The sequence below is a fragment of the Macaca thibetana genome, chromosome 4 (genome assembly GCF_024542745.1).
Source record: "Macaca thibetana thibetana isolate TM-01 chromosome 4, ASM2454274v1, whole genome shotgun sequence".
Classification (NCBI taxonomy): Eukaryota; Metazoa; Chordata; class Mammalia; order Primates; family Cercopithecidae; genus Macaca; species Macaca thibetana.
This window is the reverse complement of record NC_065581.1, coordinates 107,316,481-107,331,468: the sequence shown is the minus strand read 5'-3', so window position 1 is coordinate 107,331,468 and position 14,988 is coordinate 107,316,481. Positions and strand designations below refer to the sequence as shown.

At 46.4% G+C, this 14,988-nt stretch overlaps 1 protein-coding gene and 1 long non-coding RNA gene across 9 annotated transcripts in view; one reads left to right on the top strand and one right to left on the bottom strand.

The window, feature by feature from the left end:
• Nucleotides 1-2,556: 2,556 nt before the first annotated feature.
• The window catches only part of LOC126952334 (uncharacterized), a 13,011-nt gene continuing 579 nt past the window's right edge, over nucleotides 2,557-14,988 (bottom strand). The window contains exons 2-3 of the long non-coding RNA XR_007724851.1: nucleotides 2,964-3,021; nucleotides 2,557-2,574 (exon numbers count right to left, since the gene is read on the bottom strand). This is a non-coding gene — a long non-coding RNA (uncharacterized LOC126952334). The remainder of the gene's footprint in view (nucleotides 2,575-2,963; nucleotides 3,022-14,988) is intronic.
• The window catches only part of ARID1B (AT-rich interaction domain 1B), a 445,627-nt gene continuing 444,096 nt past the window's right edge, over nucleotides 13,458-14,988 (top strand). For 6 of the 8 annotated variants that reach the window (XM_050786680.1, XM_050786684.1, XM_050786685.1 and 3 more), the window contains exon 1: nucleotides 13,967-14,988. This exon is cut by the window's right edge and continues 772 nt beyond it. In XM_050786680.1, coding sequence (XP_050642637.1) covers nucleotides 13,967-14,988 — 1,022 coding nt within the window. The other 2 variants (XM_050786686.1, XM_050786683.1) reach the window with 1 other exon arrangement.

Sequence of the window (14,988 nt, the reverse complement as noted above, 5' to 3'; positions counted from 1 at the left end):
TGAGGATTCTGTTCAATTTCCCTAGAATAATGGATTGATCAGCCGGGCTTGGTGGCTCACACCTGTAATCCCAGCTCTTTGGGAGGCTGAGGTGGGAGGATCACCTGAGGTCAGGAGTTTAAGACCAGCCTGGCCAACATGCTGAAACCCCGGTTCTGCTAAAAGTATGAAATTAGCCAGATGTGTTGGCGCATGCCTATAATCCCAGCTACTCAGGAGGCTGAGGCAGGAGAATCACTTGAATCTGAGAGGTGGAGGTTGCAGTGAGCCAAGATGGTGCCAAAGTACTCCAGCCTGGGTGGCAGAGAGAGACTCCGTCTCAACAATAAATAAAAATAAATAAATAAAGATAGAAAGAAAGAAAAGAAAGAAAGAAAGCAAAAAAGAAAAGAAAAATGGATTGATTGCTAAGGACATATCCTCATGCATAGGGACCAAGAAGAGAAAATAATGGATTGATTGCTAAGGACATATCCTCATGCATAGGGACCTTGTGCCTGCTCAGGAAGTGTAGGGAAAGGTCAGATATATCAGCCACACTGGTCCCCTGCTTGGAGGAGCAGGCATTGCCCCAGTATTGCTCTAACTGGTTTCAGAGGTCATTCATTCACGGGAGGACCAGGTCCTAGGTTAGGCCCTGGATATGCAAAAATGTGGGGGTGCCCTTCTGGAGCACCCTTTTTGGGGTCGGGACATGAACACTCACAGATATTTACACCATAATACAATGAAGGGTAAGATCGTGATGCCCACAAGGTGGTTTCATAGCTCTGAGGGCATGTGGGAACTGTGATCAAGGAAGGCTTCACAAAGGCCGGTGGCATTTGGGCTGAGTTTGGAAAGATGGCAGCTTCTTACCAAGCAATGGGAAAGAACATAGGAGGTAGTAAATGTAAAGGCGGAGAGGCGTGAGCGAGCCCGGTGGGGCAGGGTTAGCAGTGGACTTTGTCAAGGACCACTTCTCAGAGAGGGCTAGTAGTGAGCCTGACTTGGGAGCGGTGGCTGGACATTTAGGGGAATGATACAAACCAAGGCACAGAGAGAGGAACCAGCAACAGTGGGTGAGGGTGGAGAGGCCAGGGCCGTCCTGAGGGGCACTGTAGTGGACTGGAAGGCCATGGGGCAGTGGGGCCCCAAAGAAAAGGAGCAGATAGGGGCTGCCTCAGGGTTGGAAGGCTGTGGCTAGGAGGACAAGAAGTTGGTGAAGGAAACAGAAAGTGTGGAAGAAGCTGGAATGGTCTCAGGGAAATCAGCGAAGGGGAAAAATAATTTTGAGACTCACAGAATCATCGGTGGCCACTAACTGGTCCATTTGCCACTTTTCATAGCTAAGGAAATTGAAGTCTGTCAGTAGGTGCCTCTTTCAGGTGGAGGACCGCCACCTGTCCTTGAGACTTCCATCCCACCCTCACCCCTGAGTCCTCTCGCACATATCTGGCACTTAGAAGGGCTTATATCATGTAAACAGACCTCCTATCTCAGCTGTAGCAGGAGTAGAATTAGTCACAAAACACCACGCTCCAGATATCAATACATATTTCCAAAAGATGGAAGCAGGGGAAAGCCAAGAAAAGACAAGAGGGTTTTTCTAGAAGAAGGTCATGAGAAACCAGAGATGGAAATTTTCCAGGGACCAGATGAGGCTAGAAATTAGAATGTGGCAGGGGTTATGGAATAAAATGGAGTCAGTGGGGCCAACTGTTTAAGGAATTTCTCTCTGGAAAATCAGCAAGAAAAAATACTAATTGGAAAGGCTAACAGGGTCTTACTCATCTTCTACAGTTTTATGTTTGTTTATTTCTGAGACAGGGTCTCTTGCTCTGTTGCCCAGGCTGGAGCATAGTGGCATGATCATGGCTCACTGCAACCTCAACCTCCCAGGCTCAAGCAATCCTCCCAGCTCAGCCTCTCAAATAGCTGGGACTGCAGGAGTGCACCACACCTGGCTAATTTTATTTTTTATTTTTTTTGTAGAGACGGGGTCTCATTTTGTTGCCCAGGCTGGCCTTGAGCTCCTGGCCTCAAGTCACCCTCCCACTTAGTACTCCCAAAGTATTGGGATTACAAGTATGAGCCATCGAAACCATCCATCTTCTACAGTTTTAACCTCAAGCCTAAAATTGCTATGACTTCCATGAATTATCTCACACTAGTAAGAGGATCTAGCCTGGTTAATGATACATGTATCAAATGATAAATTATAGTTTGTAACATTGTTTTTTTCCTAGACCCAGTGATGTCTTTAGTAACTCTGTCTGGCTGTCTCTTCCTCTCTCTCTCTGTCATTCTACCTCTCTCATCCCTCCCTCTTCTTGCCCACTTCCACTTCCATTCCCTTCCAGTTTCTTCCTTCTTTGTCCTCTTCTCCACAGCACTGTGGGTGACGTGGACTCTCATCTCTGTGCATGCACCAATCCTTGTCATTACAGCCAAAGGGACCCACATGGCCCCACATGGGAGGGTGCAGGTTCCAGAGGCCTAGGGCCAGCAGCTTCCTTTACTTCCCTCTTCCCTCCTGCCTTGCTATCAGCCTCCTTTTGTAGCGGTAGAGGATCTATAGTGCTTCGTCATCACCTGTAAAGTAAAAATGTTCTACATTATCCCCTGTCCTATGTAGCCACAGAATCATGGAATTAACTTGGGCTTGCTTGGAAAAAGAGTTCCCCTATTGCATGACTCTCCTTCTCAGTACCCATCTCCACCCACCAAGAGTCTATCATGACATGGTCAGTGGTGGCAAACCCTGGGATCCCAATCTTGAGGGAATGGGTTGAGGACCCATGAGACTGAACTGTTCAGATGGAAAGAAAAACTTTTCCAATATTTAGGTATGTTCTCCTTTTCATACCTTCAGCTCATTAATATCTAGGGCTGGGTCTGAGGGGATATTGTGCAGAAAATAGACTTTGTCCCCACCATTCAGCCTCCCATTCACTGAGGTCTCTCCTCCTGCTTCAGCTCACCTTCTCTCTGGCACCCACATCCACTTTCTTGTCTCCTTTCCTTCTTCATCAAAGCAGGCTTTCAGAAACAGATCCAAAATATGTTCATAAGAAGGTGTAAATAACTGATACAAGTTTAAGGTATTACTCGTTAGAAGCAAATTTGTATTTTGACAAGACTCAAAGCCTTTGCGGAAAAGAATAAATCCATAAATCTTTAATGGAGAAAGTTTAATTACATAGCAGGAGAAATGCTTGGGGTTGAGTGGAGTATACCTGGCTTTCCTAAAGGCATACAACACACATCTACTCTACTTAGAAATTAACACACACACACACACACACACACACACATTCTCAAACCTCCTTACCTGTTTAATTCCAGACAATATGTTAAGTGCTTACACACACTTTCTCATTTAATTCTTACCCCCCAGAAATTGTACGAAGTGGATATTTAGTGTCTCACGTACATCGTGGTACACAGGAAGGTCAGTACATTGCCCAAACTTGCACGGCCGGTAAACATGGAGCTGGGATGCGAATCTACCTTCTTTCCACAGATCATGAAGCCCCCCGCAGGAATACTGTATCCATGTGGTGAGGAGCAGTTTTCCTGTTTGCCTCCTGGGTTGTTTTCTTAAGGAACATATAGAGCTTTAAGTACCTTTTCTTGTAAGTCATTTTTAAAAGGCCCCTTAATCATCTTTGTTTTTCTCTGAACTCCCCAGAGTCTGTGTGTGTCATCCTCATAATGATTTGCTTGAAATGAAACACAGTGGCCTGGTCTATTTTCACTTTTCAGCCTATGCAGGATATAAAAATAAACAGCATATGGTGAAAAGTTAATGAGATTTAAAAAAATAAGTTCACTTAAAATAATCCATGGGGTTTTCTACATGTGTTCTTGGTCTGGTTTCAAAAACCACAGGAGTTTTACGATGCTTTAGAAAAGGGTAAATATTTTGCATTGTTTCTGTTGGGGTCAACGGGAAACCAATCTTGTAGGATCAGCACTAATAATCATATTGTTTGTAAACAACTGCCATGCTAGACTAGTACAGACCAAGCCTTACTGTGATGTGCCTGAGCGTTAAAACATGTACGTAGCAACGCTGCAATGCTCTCTACAGTTAGGAACCTCATGCCTACACAATAGTCCTTTAGCTAACAAGAATGAGGAAGTCTACCTGGAGGAAGGTGGTAAGTCAGACAGAGTTCCTTTCTTAGAGTAGTAGCTCTCTGAACACAGCTGGAAACATATGTTACCTTAATAGGCAGAAACCATCTTTTAAGAAAAATGCTCTCTGCCTTTTTTTTCCCCATTTTTTTTGGGGGGGGCGCAGGGGGACAGGGTCTTGCCCTGTCATGCACCACTACAGGTGCATGCCACCATGCCCAGCTTTTTTTATTTTTTGTAGCGATAGGGTCTTACTATGTTGACCAGGCGGGTCTTGAACTCCTGAGCTCAATCAGTCCTCCTGCCTGGGCCTCCCAAAGTGCTAGAATTACAGGTATAAGCCAATATGCCTGGCCTTCTCTGCCTTTTAACTAATTTTTTTCAAGTTAGGAATCCTGTATTTATTTATTTTATTGAGACAGGGTCTCACTCTGTTGCCAAGGCTTGTATGCAGTGGTGTGATCACTGCTCACTGCAGCCTCCAACCTCCCGGACTCAAGCAATCCTCCCACCACCGGAGTAGCTGGGACCACAAGCACATACCACCATGCTTAGCTGAATTTTGTATCTTTCAGTAGAGATGGGGTTTCGCCATGTTGCCCAGGCTGGTCTCAAGCAACCCACCTGCCTCAGCTTCCCAAAGTGCTGGGATTACAGGCAGAAGCCACTGTGTCCAGCCTGTCTTTATTTTAAATGACTAGCATAAAGAGTCATTGCTGCTTTAGCTACATCAGTTCTCTGCATTGAAAGAAACAGTTAATTTGAAAATGCATATAATAATTTTATTTGCACGTTTGGATTCAGCCATAAAATTATGTTGACAATTGAGTGCCCACTGTGGGTTCAGGAATGTTCTGAGTGTGGTAAACAATATAAGAGAAACTGAAGATAGGGACTTTGTCCTTGAGAAATTGATCATCCAGCTACAGAGATGAAAAGTACCTTAATAAAGTGGTTATCAAACACTTCCGGCGTGCCAGGTGCTGTGCTCAGAACTTTGAAGGCATTATTTCACTGAATCCTCAGAAGCCCGGGGAAGTAAGTACTACTGCGATCTGTGTGTTATACAGGAGGAAACCAAGGTTTGGGACGTTTACAAACTCTTCAAAGGGTTGTTGTGAGGATTATGTGAGAAATCATAATGCATTATATCAGTTGGGTTTAGATGTGATTTTCTACTAAAAAAAGAGAGAAAAGGGGGGAAAAAACCAAAACAAAGCAAAAAATACCAGTAGCTTAAACAAGACAGAAGTTTATTCTTCTTTCTAATACACGAAGTCAGGAGGTAGCCAGTAGCCGAGCTGCCCTGAAGCTCCGCTTGGGCATGTGGATGTACTGACTTCCAAGGGAATCTGCAAAATGTAGATTTTTTAAAAACAGGTGGTCAGCTTGGCCGGGCGCGGTGGCTCAAGCCTGTAATCTCAGCACTTTGGGAGGCCGAGGCGGGCGGATCACAAGGTCAGGAGATCGAGATCATCCTGGCTAACACAGTGAAACCCCGTCTCTACTAAAAAAATACAAAAAACCAGCCGGGCGTGGTGGCGGGCGCCTGTAGTCCCAGCTACTTGGGAGGCTGAGGCAGGAGAATGGCATGAACCTGGGGGGCGGAGCTTGCAGTGAGCTGAGATCGCGCCACTGCACTCCAGCCTGGGGCACAGAGCAAGACTCCGTCTCAAAACAACAACAACAACAACAACAACAACAACAACAACAACAAAAACAGGTGGTCAGCTAAAAATTGGGACTTCTGTAACTAAAGGTGGGAAGAACAGATATTGGGTTAGGCAACTTGCTTCTCTGCCATATGTATGCACAGTGCCAGACACGGGATAAATATACTAAATGGTATGTAATAACAGTTATCAAGCTCAATGTAGCCTAGAGGTGGTTTGGTTCATTGATTAAACACAACTCTTTGTGTCTGAGGTTTTTTCTTTTCTAGGCTTGTGCACTATCCCTAAATAGGTAAGTGAATGAGAACAAGGGAGGGGTGTGCCGCAGGCTGGAGGCATCCCCATCCCCGCTTGGGTCAGCTTCTCCTTTACCTTTTGCAGATATTCAAGGTGGTTTGCCCTAAGGTTTCACACCTGTGTGAAGGTGGCAGGAAGCAGCCAAGTCACGATGCAAAACAAGGACGCTGCCCAGGCCTGGGCATTTCAGTTTCTGATTGCCTCTCCTGCTCCGTCTCAGCACCTGTGAATGACAGCTCGGGTCTCTGGCAAATGGGAAAAAACAGGGACATGCCAGTCACATTGGACAAGACATCCTCTATATCAGCGACAACAAGCAAGATGCCCCTGGTGCTGTGCAAGCAGGTGGCCCTGAGAAGGGGTTGGTTTTAACTCATGGCTAGATGTCTTGAATTTGGTCTATTTATTTTGAAAGGTTTTCCATGGATCATCTCAATCTCACAGATACCTAGATAAGAGACAAGATGCTCAGGCTACAGAATGTTCCCACTGTGTGGAGCTGAGGAGTTGTCTTCTGCCTCTTAAACCTTGAAGCTTGCTTTTTCTTTTTTGAGACAAGTTCTCACTCTGATGCCCAGGCTGGAGTGCAATGGTCTGATCACAGCTCCCTGGAGCCTCGACTTCCCAGGCTCAGGTGATTCTGCCACCTCGGCCTCCCAAGTAGCTAGGACTACAGGCACATGTAACTATACCTAGCTAATTTTTATTTTTATTTTTTTTATAGAGATGAGATTTCACAATGTTGGCCAGGCTAGTCTGGAACTTCTGGGCTCAAGCCATCCGCCTGCCTTGGCCTCCCAAAGTGTTGGGGTTACAGGCATGAGCCACCGTGCCCAGCCTGAAGCTTTCTTTAGATCTCAGTTTCTTTTGTGAGCAGGTTGGCTTATCAGAGCAGGGGTGGGAGAGCAAGCTGGGTAGGACTGATGGGTAGGGTGGAATGGTCTGGACAGCAAGGATAAAAGCTGGAATTTCCAGTTGCTTCATAAATTGGTTTGGGCAGGAAGGGGTGGAGAGGAAAAAGAAGAAAGAAGGCCTTGGCCCTGCCATCCTTTCACCTTCTTATCTAATCTACGACCTCATTCTTCAGTGTTACCTCCACATTGTCTCTCTCATGGAGGCCACTGAGAACATACATGCAGCTCTGTGCAAGTTAGGAAAAGACACCCCATTCTCCAGTGGACTCAGCTCTGTGCCAGGACTCAAAGAGTGGCATGCAAGGCCCCAGCTGAATCAGAGACCCCACCCACCTTCTTGGCCTTGAGCAGTGAGCAACCTGCACATTATGAAGTAGTGGACTCTGTGGGGTCAGTTCACTTGTCTCTATCCCCATAGTCCCTCTGGTCCCCATACAACTCCACCATCTCTCTCTTCTCACTTGGGCTATGCGCGATCATCACAGATAATTAGGAAAGCCACTTACAAAGAGGCCTACATTTAGACGTTGGTGTTGTTGCCAGGTACATTATACATTTAGTCCTAGAGATACGACGACTAGATGAAAAGATGTTCACCATGTTTTTTGCTTTTTAGTTTGGGATCTATTATCAGCTCACACTGCCCTATGAATTAAAAAAATAAATAAATCTTAAGATTTATTCTGCAAAAGGCATATTTGTATAGCATTGTATTCTTGAGTCTGTACATTAGGAATTTAAAAATGTAAACATTAAACATTTTATGATCCTATTTTGTGTTTTTTTAAATATCATAATATCCTCAGAGCCTCAATAAATGAGAGTGGCCAGGCCTCCCTGGTCCCAGAGGTCTGAGCCTGGACTCCTGGGACCTGCCCCCCGATTCCAGCTCTGGCTGCACCTCCAACGTGCTGTCTTCCTAGCAGTGGTTTCTTGCCATAACCCAGATCTGATGTCAGCCCCCTGCTTAAATGCCCTAGTGACTTCCCAGTTTTTGGGTCACAAGCCCTGATTTAACTGGGCCTGGGACAAGCATGGTGGTCCCCATCTCAGCTACCACTCCCAGCATGCCTGCTCTCCAGTCCCACTTGCCTCCTGCTGTCTGCGACACTCTTTCTCTTCTTTATTTAATGTTTTCTCCTCTTTCTTTAGTGTTCAGCCCAAGTCACATTTTCTCAGGGAAGCTGTCCCTCAGTCCCCAGTCTGAATCAGGCTCCTTGGCTATTTCCCTCATAGAACCCCGTACCTTTCCTTCAAAACCCATTGCTTTGGAACTCTACATTAGTGATCATTCGATGAATGATCCGGTACATTCAATGTGGTCAAGTATTATTCGGTTTTTTTTTTTTTTTTTTTTTTTTTTTTTGAGACGGAGTCTTGCTCTGTCGCCCAGGCTGCAGTGCAGTGGCGCGATCTCGGCTCACTGCAAGCTCCGCCTCCCGGGTTCACGCCATTCTCCTCCCTCAGCCTCCCAAGTAGCTGGGACTACAGGAACCCGCCACCACGCCTGGCTAATTTTTTGTATTTTTAGTAGAGACGGGTTTTCACTGTGTTAGCCAGGATGGTCTCGACCTCCTGACCTCGTGATCCACCCGCCTCGGCCTCCCAAAGTGCTGGGATTACAGCCGTAAGCCATCGCGCCCAGCCGTATTATTAGTTTTTATTGTTCACTACAGTGGCCACAGCACCTAGCACAGGGCTAGGGCAGAGTAGGTGATAGACAGTTCCTTGTTAAATGAATAATCCGGGTTGAGGCAAGGAGTCCCCTTCCCAGATGCTCATTGTGGGTTATGATTCGGCAGGGAAACCTTTTGGCACGTCTGGTCCTTGAGAAAGAGGGTCACCTATACTACACAGAGTACAGCTTGACACAGGTGTCACCTGAGGGCCCAAGAAGATGCCAGGGAGAGCTCACTGAAATTTAAGTCTTAGAGTTAGATGTTGCAATGTAACTTCAAATCAGAGAGAGAAAAAAATTCCTTATATTTAACTTGGGCATTTTTAGGGGAATGGGTTAATAAGCAGATTCCTCAATGAAATTATGTCATTTTGTGTATGAAAAGCATATAACCAAGTCCTTTGGCCCTGACCAAGACAATTAGATGACTGTCACAAACCCTTAAAGGTGCTCACTGACTTGCATAATGAATTAGAAACAAAGTCATTGGGTATAAGCAAGGTGAACTAAAAACGAGGAATGCGCTCCATTAATGCACGAGTTACTGTTATTTGGGACTTACTGTGTTTCAAACATAGTCTTATTCTCAAAGTTTACCTGTACTATAAAGCAATTAATCATATCTGTGAGAGACCCAGAAGGCCCTCAGGTAAGTTGCTGAAACTTTTCTAGAAAACTGAGGTGATTCAACTGCCAAGTGACTTCTTTGTATACCTGATTATATATGCTTACTACTCAAATATTTATTTTTGAGGAACTAGAGAGGAGTTACCTATGCAGGACCTTTAGCCAGCCAGGCAGCATGTTATCACTAAGAACAGCCACATAGATCACTACCTGACGTGATGTAGAAGGAGAATATTGAAAAACACTGGTAGGTGTTCAGTAAGTTATTTTCACTAATGGCAAAATGATTGAGGACAGTACTGGAAATAAAAGGAAAGAAGCCATTGAACACACATTTGTCTAAAAGTTACAAGAAATTTATAAATGAGGTTGTAATAAAGCCACTCAAAAGAGGACAGTCCAGGATAAAATAAAAAGTACAATGTATTAAAATGTAGTAAGGCGTTTCTAAATGTATTTCACTGGTGTTACTATGTTTCTAAGCACTTTGGAGAGAAACTGTAGTAGCCTGATGTTAAACTTAAGATTCTGGAAGTCCCAACCTCACAGTGGTGGGTTCCAGGTGTCAAGCTGGAGCTGTGTCAGAGGGAGGATTAGGGTCAGGTGACCGCTAATGGCAGCCAGCAAGGTTCCGCTGCAGGAAATGCTGTGGGATGGGGAAGGTCTGAGCTTGCTTCTTTACTGGCCAAATCCTATGTGACATTGAAGGGCAGACCTTAGTAGGTTTCAGTGATTGTTAATTGTTTATCTCCCCTATGAAGGACAGGACCAAGGTAATTATCTTTTAGTTTCAAGGCATGACACAAGGTAGACTCCAGATAAATTTGTTGAATGACTACATGCAGTTTATCTCCATCCAGGTTTATTATCCCCACAATAATTTTCTTAGTAAGTTTATTAGAGACACCGTCTGCCATAGTTCCCAAATTTAAACTATTTTTTTGCCTAGGTTTTTTTTTTTTTTTTTCAAATCCTACCTAATTGATTTGCATAGTTGTTTCAAATCAAATGCTACATCCCATATCTTGCAGTGACGCAGTTATTCACTGCTAACATCTAAATCGGAGAAGTGAAAAGGACAATTGTTTGGTGATTTCTTAAGTCCCTGCCCAAGATCAGTAGGGAAATCCCATTAGCTCTATTCATCGCATTTCTCATAAATCTAAAAGGAAAGCAAGTATCCAAAGCTTTACTCTTTAATAGTTCTTATTTGTAAAACCTTGACAGGGCTTTATTCTAAATTGCTTCCAAATTACATAAAGAATAGTTAGAAATATGATGGGCAGTGAATCGTGATAGTTTCAGTCATCGAATAAATAAGTAGAACGGTAAAAGGGGACTAATCTGAAAGCAAACAGAGTATGATGGGCTACGATGAGGCAAAAAGAACAGAACTGTGGAATTCTTAAACTACCATCTGGCTCAATCCTCTTTAAGTGGCCAAGTTGAAGAGCCTTTTATTCAATGCCCTAAAACTTATTCAAAAGGCGCAGTATTTGAATATTAATATTTCCATACAGTAAAAAAAAAAAAAAAGTCTTTTGTAACCAAAAAGGAATGTTTAACAAAATAATGGGTAATCCTCTGGCTAAACATGAAGGCGTGGGGAGCACCCTGTGGGTGGGAGGTCGGCTGGGACCCAGGGTGGCCGCGGGCAGCCTCTGGGCCTTCCCCTCATGGCTTCTTTGTGGTTAGGGTAACTTATTAAAGTTGTCATTGTGGTTTGAAATTTAGGCACGAGGTGTAAAATTAAGGAATTCATCAGGAAAAATGAGCACAGTGATTTCTAGTACCTTATTTCATCAAAAAGAAACAATAAGGTAGAATTGCCATATGAGATAGTTGAGGCAAGGAACACAATGGAAATTCGAACCTGTGGTTGAATTGTGCTTTTGTGTAATGGGAACCAATTTCATCACTTTGTAACAGACCCCTGACAATTGGTGTTTTCTTTATTAAGCCCTGGATGTTTAAATGAAACGAAACAGGCTTTTATTTTGTTTTCCTGAGGTGTGTTTGAAAAGTTGAACAAATTCGAGTGCACTTCTTATCTTCAGCAAAGATGCTTTAGAAAGGTATTTTAGCATTCTCCCTGGTTTAAAAGACAAAACCAAGTCCTGCCGGCTTTGTGTTGTGCTTCTCCTACAGGCTGCAGTGCCTTCTGTCTGCTTTAGGGTGTGGCATCTGCCATTGGGGAGGAAAAACTGGCATGTGTCGCCTTTTATAGCAGACTGATTTCATTGTGCTGGGGGCCTCTATTTTATAGCCTCTTAGTTCCAATCTTCTAGTTGACTTGCTGAAGCAAATGGAATTAAAAGAGATTTTGATTTCTCTACTAATTTTTTTTTAGTTTCATGATTTTCCAATATGAAAAAATATTTTAAGGAAAAGGGCCATAGCTGAACTTGGTGACTCATTTTCCCTTTTAAGATTAGTTGTGAAAATAAGCTACAACATATGGCTACACTTGTATGAACTGACTTTGATATATTTTATCAATTTGAAAAAATGCACTTTTATGATTATGTGTACATACTTAGTTTGACTATAAATGTCTAAAAGCATAAATATGTAATTGATTTTAGAATATATGTATATAGATACACACAAAACAGACATATATTTATATTTGCATATGAAAAACTAAAAATTCAACTTCTGTGGTGTAATGCGTATAATTAGTATATATTTGAATATATAAAGGGAGAAAATCCAGGAAAAAATGTCAAAAAGGCACACTAACAAAGATGTAGTATTCTCTTGGCAAAACTGATGAATGATTTGGCATGAATTCATCTTATGGTTCTGTTATTCTCTCTAACGCACGACGATATACCCCGTTTTCCAGTGGTTTGCGTAGAATTGCAATTTGTTGTTTCTACACTCTATAATGACCCTTGAGTGGTGCACCTGACTCCCTCCCCCCCACCCCAATTAGTCACCAGTTTTCCCGTCAATCCTTTTCCATTTAGTCATGTAACATATTTACACTTGGTCAAACAAACAACCACTGCAGTGGAAATGAACTAAAATAGTTTTTATGGAAAGCTGAAGAATGAAATAATTTTGGAAAACTATACTCTACCAAAACCTTAAGTATTGTTTATGCCAGGTTTTAAATGCTTTCTCTCAATGAAAACTGAGTCCACACTAGTACAAGTGGGTCATTGCCTAAGGTTAAGAAGTCTTGCTTTTCAAAATGTTACTAGGTGACTAATAACGCAAATATTGAAAACATTAATAACAATGCAAATATTACAAACATAAAATGTTAAGACACCAATTTTTAAGAGAACAAAGTATGGAACATTTCTACTTTAGGACTAGAGTTGACTGTTTTATATTATTATTGTTATATTTATTAAGTATAATGTCTGTAATATTTTAGTTTCGTTCCACATCTCTTTGAAATGAATGCATATCAAGAGCGTTAACTATGCACATCAAACTCAGAAATATGATGAAAGGTGTCATACAGATTTATGAAGATACGAGCTAACCCATAGCTGTCGCTGTTCTGGCACCAAGAGTTAAATTTTCATGTGAAAGTTGGCGCAGAAAACACCAGTGTACATACTCGAGAGAGGACATCCAAGTGCATGTAAGAAAAACGCTCCTTTGGGAATACTTGGAGTTTTCATTGACAAGCCTACATACGTGTTTAAGGTGCCCTCAAAAAGAGTTATGTAAACATTCTCTTTGGGGCGGGTGCAGTCAGTCATAAGCATTTATTGAGTACCTACTGTGTACAGGTCACAGGGCTCTCTGACCGGGGCTAACCTTCATTTCAAATCTTTCCCAATTTTGCAGTTGGAAGAAGTTGTGGGAATTACGCCGATGGCCCGAAATCAAGGCAGAGGCGAACGTTCTGAAAATTACATAACTCCTGGGAGAGACCGTGCTTTTGCACAGATTGCCTAAATATTTTATTTCTCCGTCGGCTCCCTGTAACCTCTGAGGCCAATAGACAACTTTGTTTCCCAGCCCTTCTCCCTCTTTTGTCTGCTGGTCAGACTCGTTTTCCACCTTTGTATCGTTCCTTTTAGACGTGAAAACAAACACGCGAACGCCCGGTTGGCAAGGAGACAGCGGCCCGGGGGGAAAGTGCAGGTTCCGGCCGCACCACGCCGCCGCGCTCCCAGCGGCCGCCGAGCCGCCCCGGCCCCGGCCCCGGCCCCGGGCCCAACCCCAGCCCCAGCCTTAGCCCCAGTCCGGCTGGGCCCCGCGAGGCTGCGCCGAGGCGGGCGGCGGCGGCGGCCCGGGGACGAGTCCAGTCCGCGTTTTGCGAGTGCGCGGGAGTAATGCGAGCGAAGTGGATAATAGTTGCTCGAGCTCGCCCGGAGCTCCCTCTCATGCCATGCTGGGCCCGATAGGCTCAGCCAGTCGTGTATTTACCCATATCCGGGTTAGAGAGGAAAAGAGAAAAGTTTCATTTAAACCTGAACTAAAAACTTTCACCATGAAAGCACACAGCGGGAGCAGGCCCAGAGCGTAAGGCGTGCCCGGCCCGGCGCTCCGGCGGGGCCTGCGGAGGGGGAGGGGGTCGCGGCTTCCCGGCGGGCCGCGTGGATGCGCACAGGAGGGGCCGCGGCCTGAAAAGTGGGGGTTATTGTCTCCCCCCGCCCCCCGCCCGGCCTCGCCACGCCGCGGCGATCATGGCCGCGCGGGCAGCAGCGGCGGCGGCGGCGGCGGCGGCGCGGGCGCGGGCGCGGGCAGGCAGCGGCGAACGGCGGGCGCCCCCCGGGCCGCGGCCGGCGCCCGGGGCCCGGGACCTGGAGGCGGGGGCGCGCGGCGCGGCGGCGGCGGCACCGGGACCCATGCTGGGGGGCGGCGGCGACGGCGGCGGCGGCCTGAACAGTGTGCACCACCACCCCCTGCTCCCCCGTCACGAACTCAACATGGCCCATAACGCGGGCGCCGCGGCCGCCGCCGGCACCCACAGCGCCAAGAGCGGCGGCTCCGAGGCGGCTCTCAAGGAGGGTGGAAGTGCCGCCGCGCTGTCCTCCTCCTCCTCCTCCGCGGCGGCAGCGGCGGCGTCCTCTTCCTCCTCGTCGGGCCCGGGCTCGGCCATGGAGACGGGGCTGCTCCCCAACCACAAACTGAAAACCGTTGGCGAAGCCCCCGCCGCGCCGCCCCACCAGCAGCACCACCACCACCACCATGCCCACCACCACCACCACCATGCCCACCACCTCCACCACCACCACGCACTACAGCAGCAGCTAAACCAGTTCCAGCAGCAGCAGCAGCAGCAGCAACAACAGCAGCAGCAGCAGCAGCAGCAGCAGCAGCAGCAACATCCCATTTCCAACAACAACAGCCTGGGCGGCGCAGGCGGCAGCGCGCCTCAGCCCGGCCCCGACATGGAGCAGCCGCAACATGGAGGCGCCAAGGACAGTGCCGCGGGCGGCCAGGCCGACCCCCCGGGCCCGCCGCTGCTGAGCAAGCCGGGCGACGAGGACGACGCGCCGCCCAAGATGGGGGAGCCGGCGGGCGGCCGCTACGAGCACCCGGGCCTGGGCGCCCTGGGCGCGCAGCAGCCGCCGGTCGCCGTGCCCGGGGGCGGCGGCGGCCCGGCGGCCGTCCCGGAGTTTAATAATTACTATGGCAGCGCTGCCCCTGCGAGCGGCGGCCCCGGCGGCCGCGCTGGGCCTTGCTTTGATCAACATGGCGGACA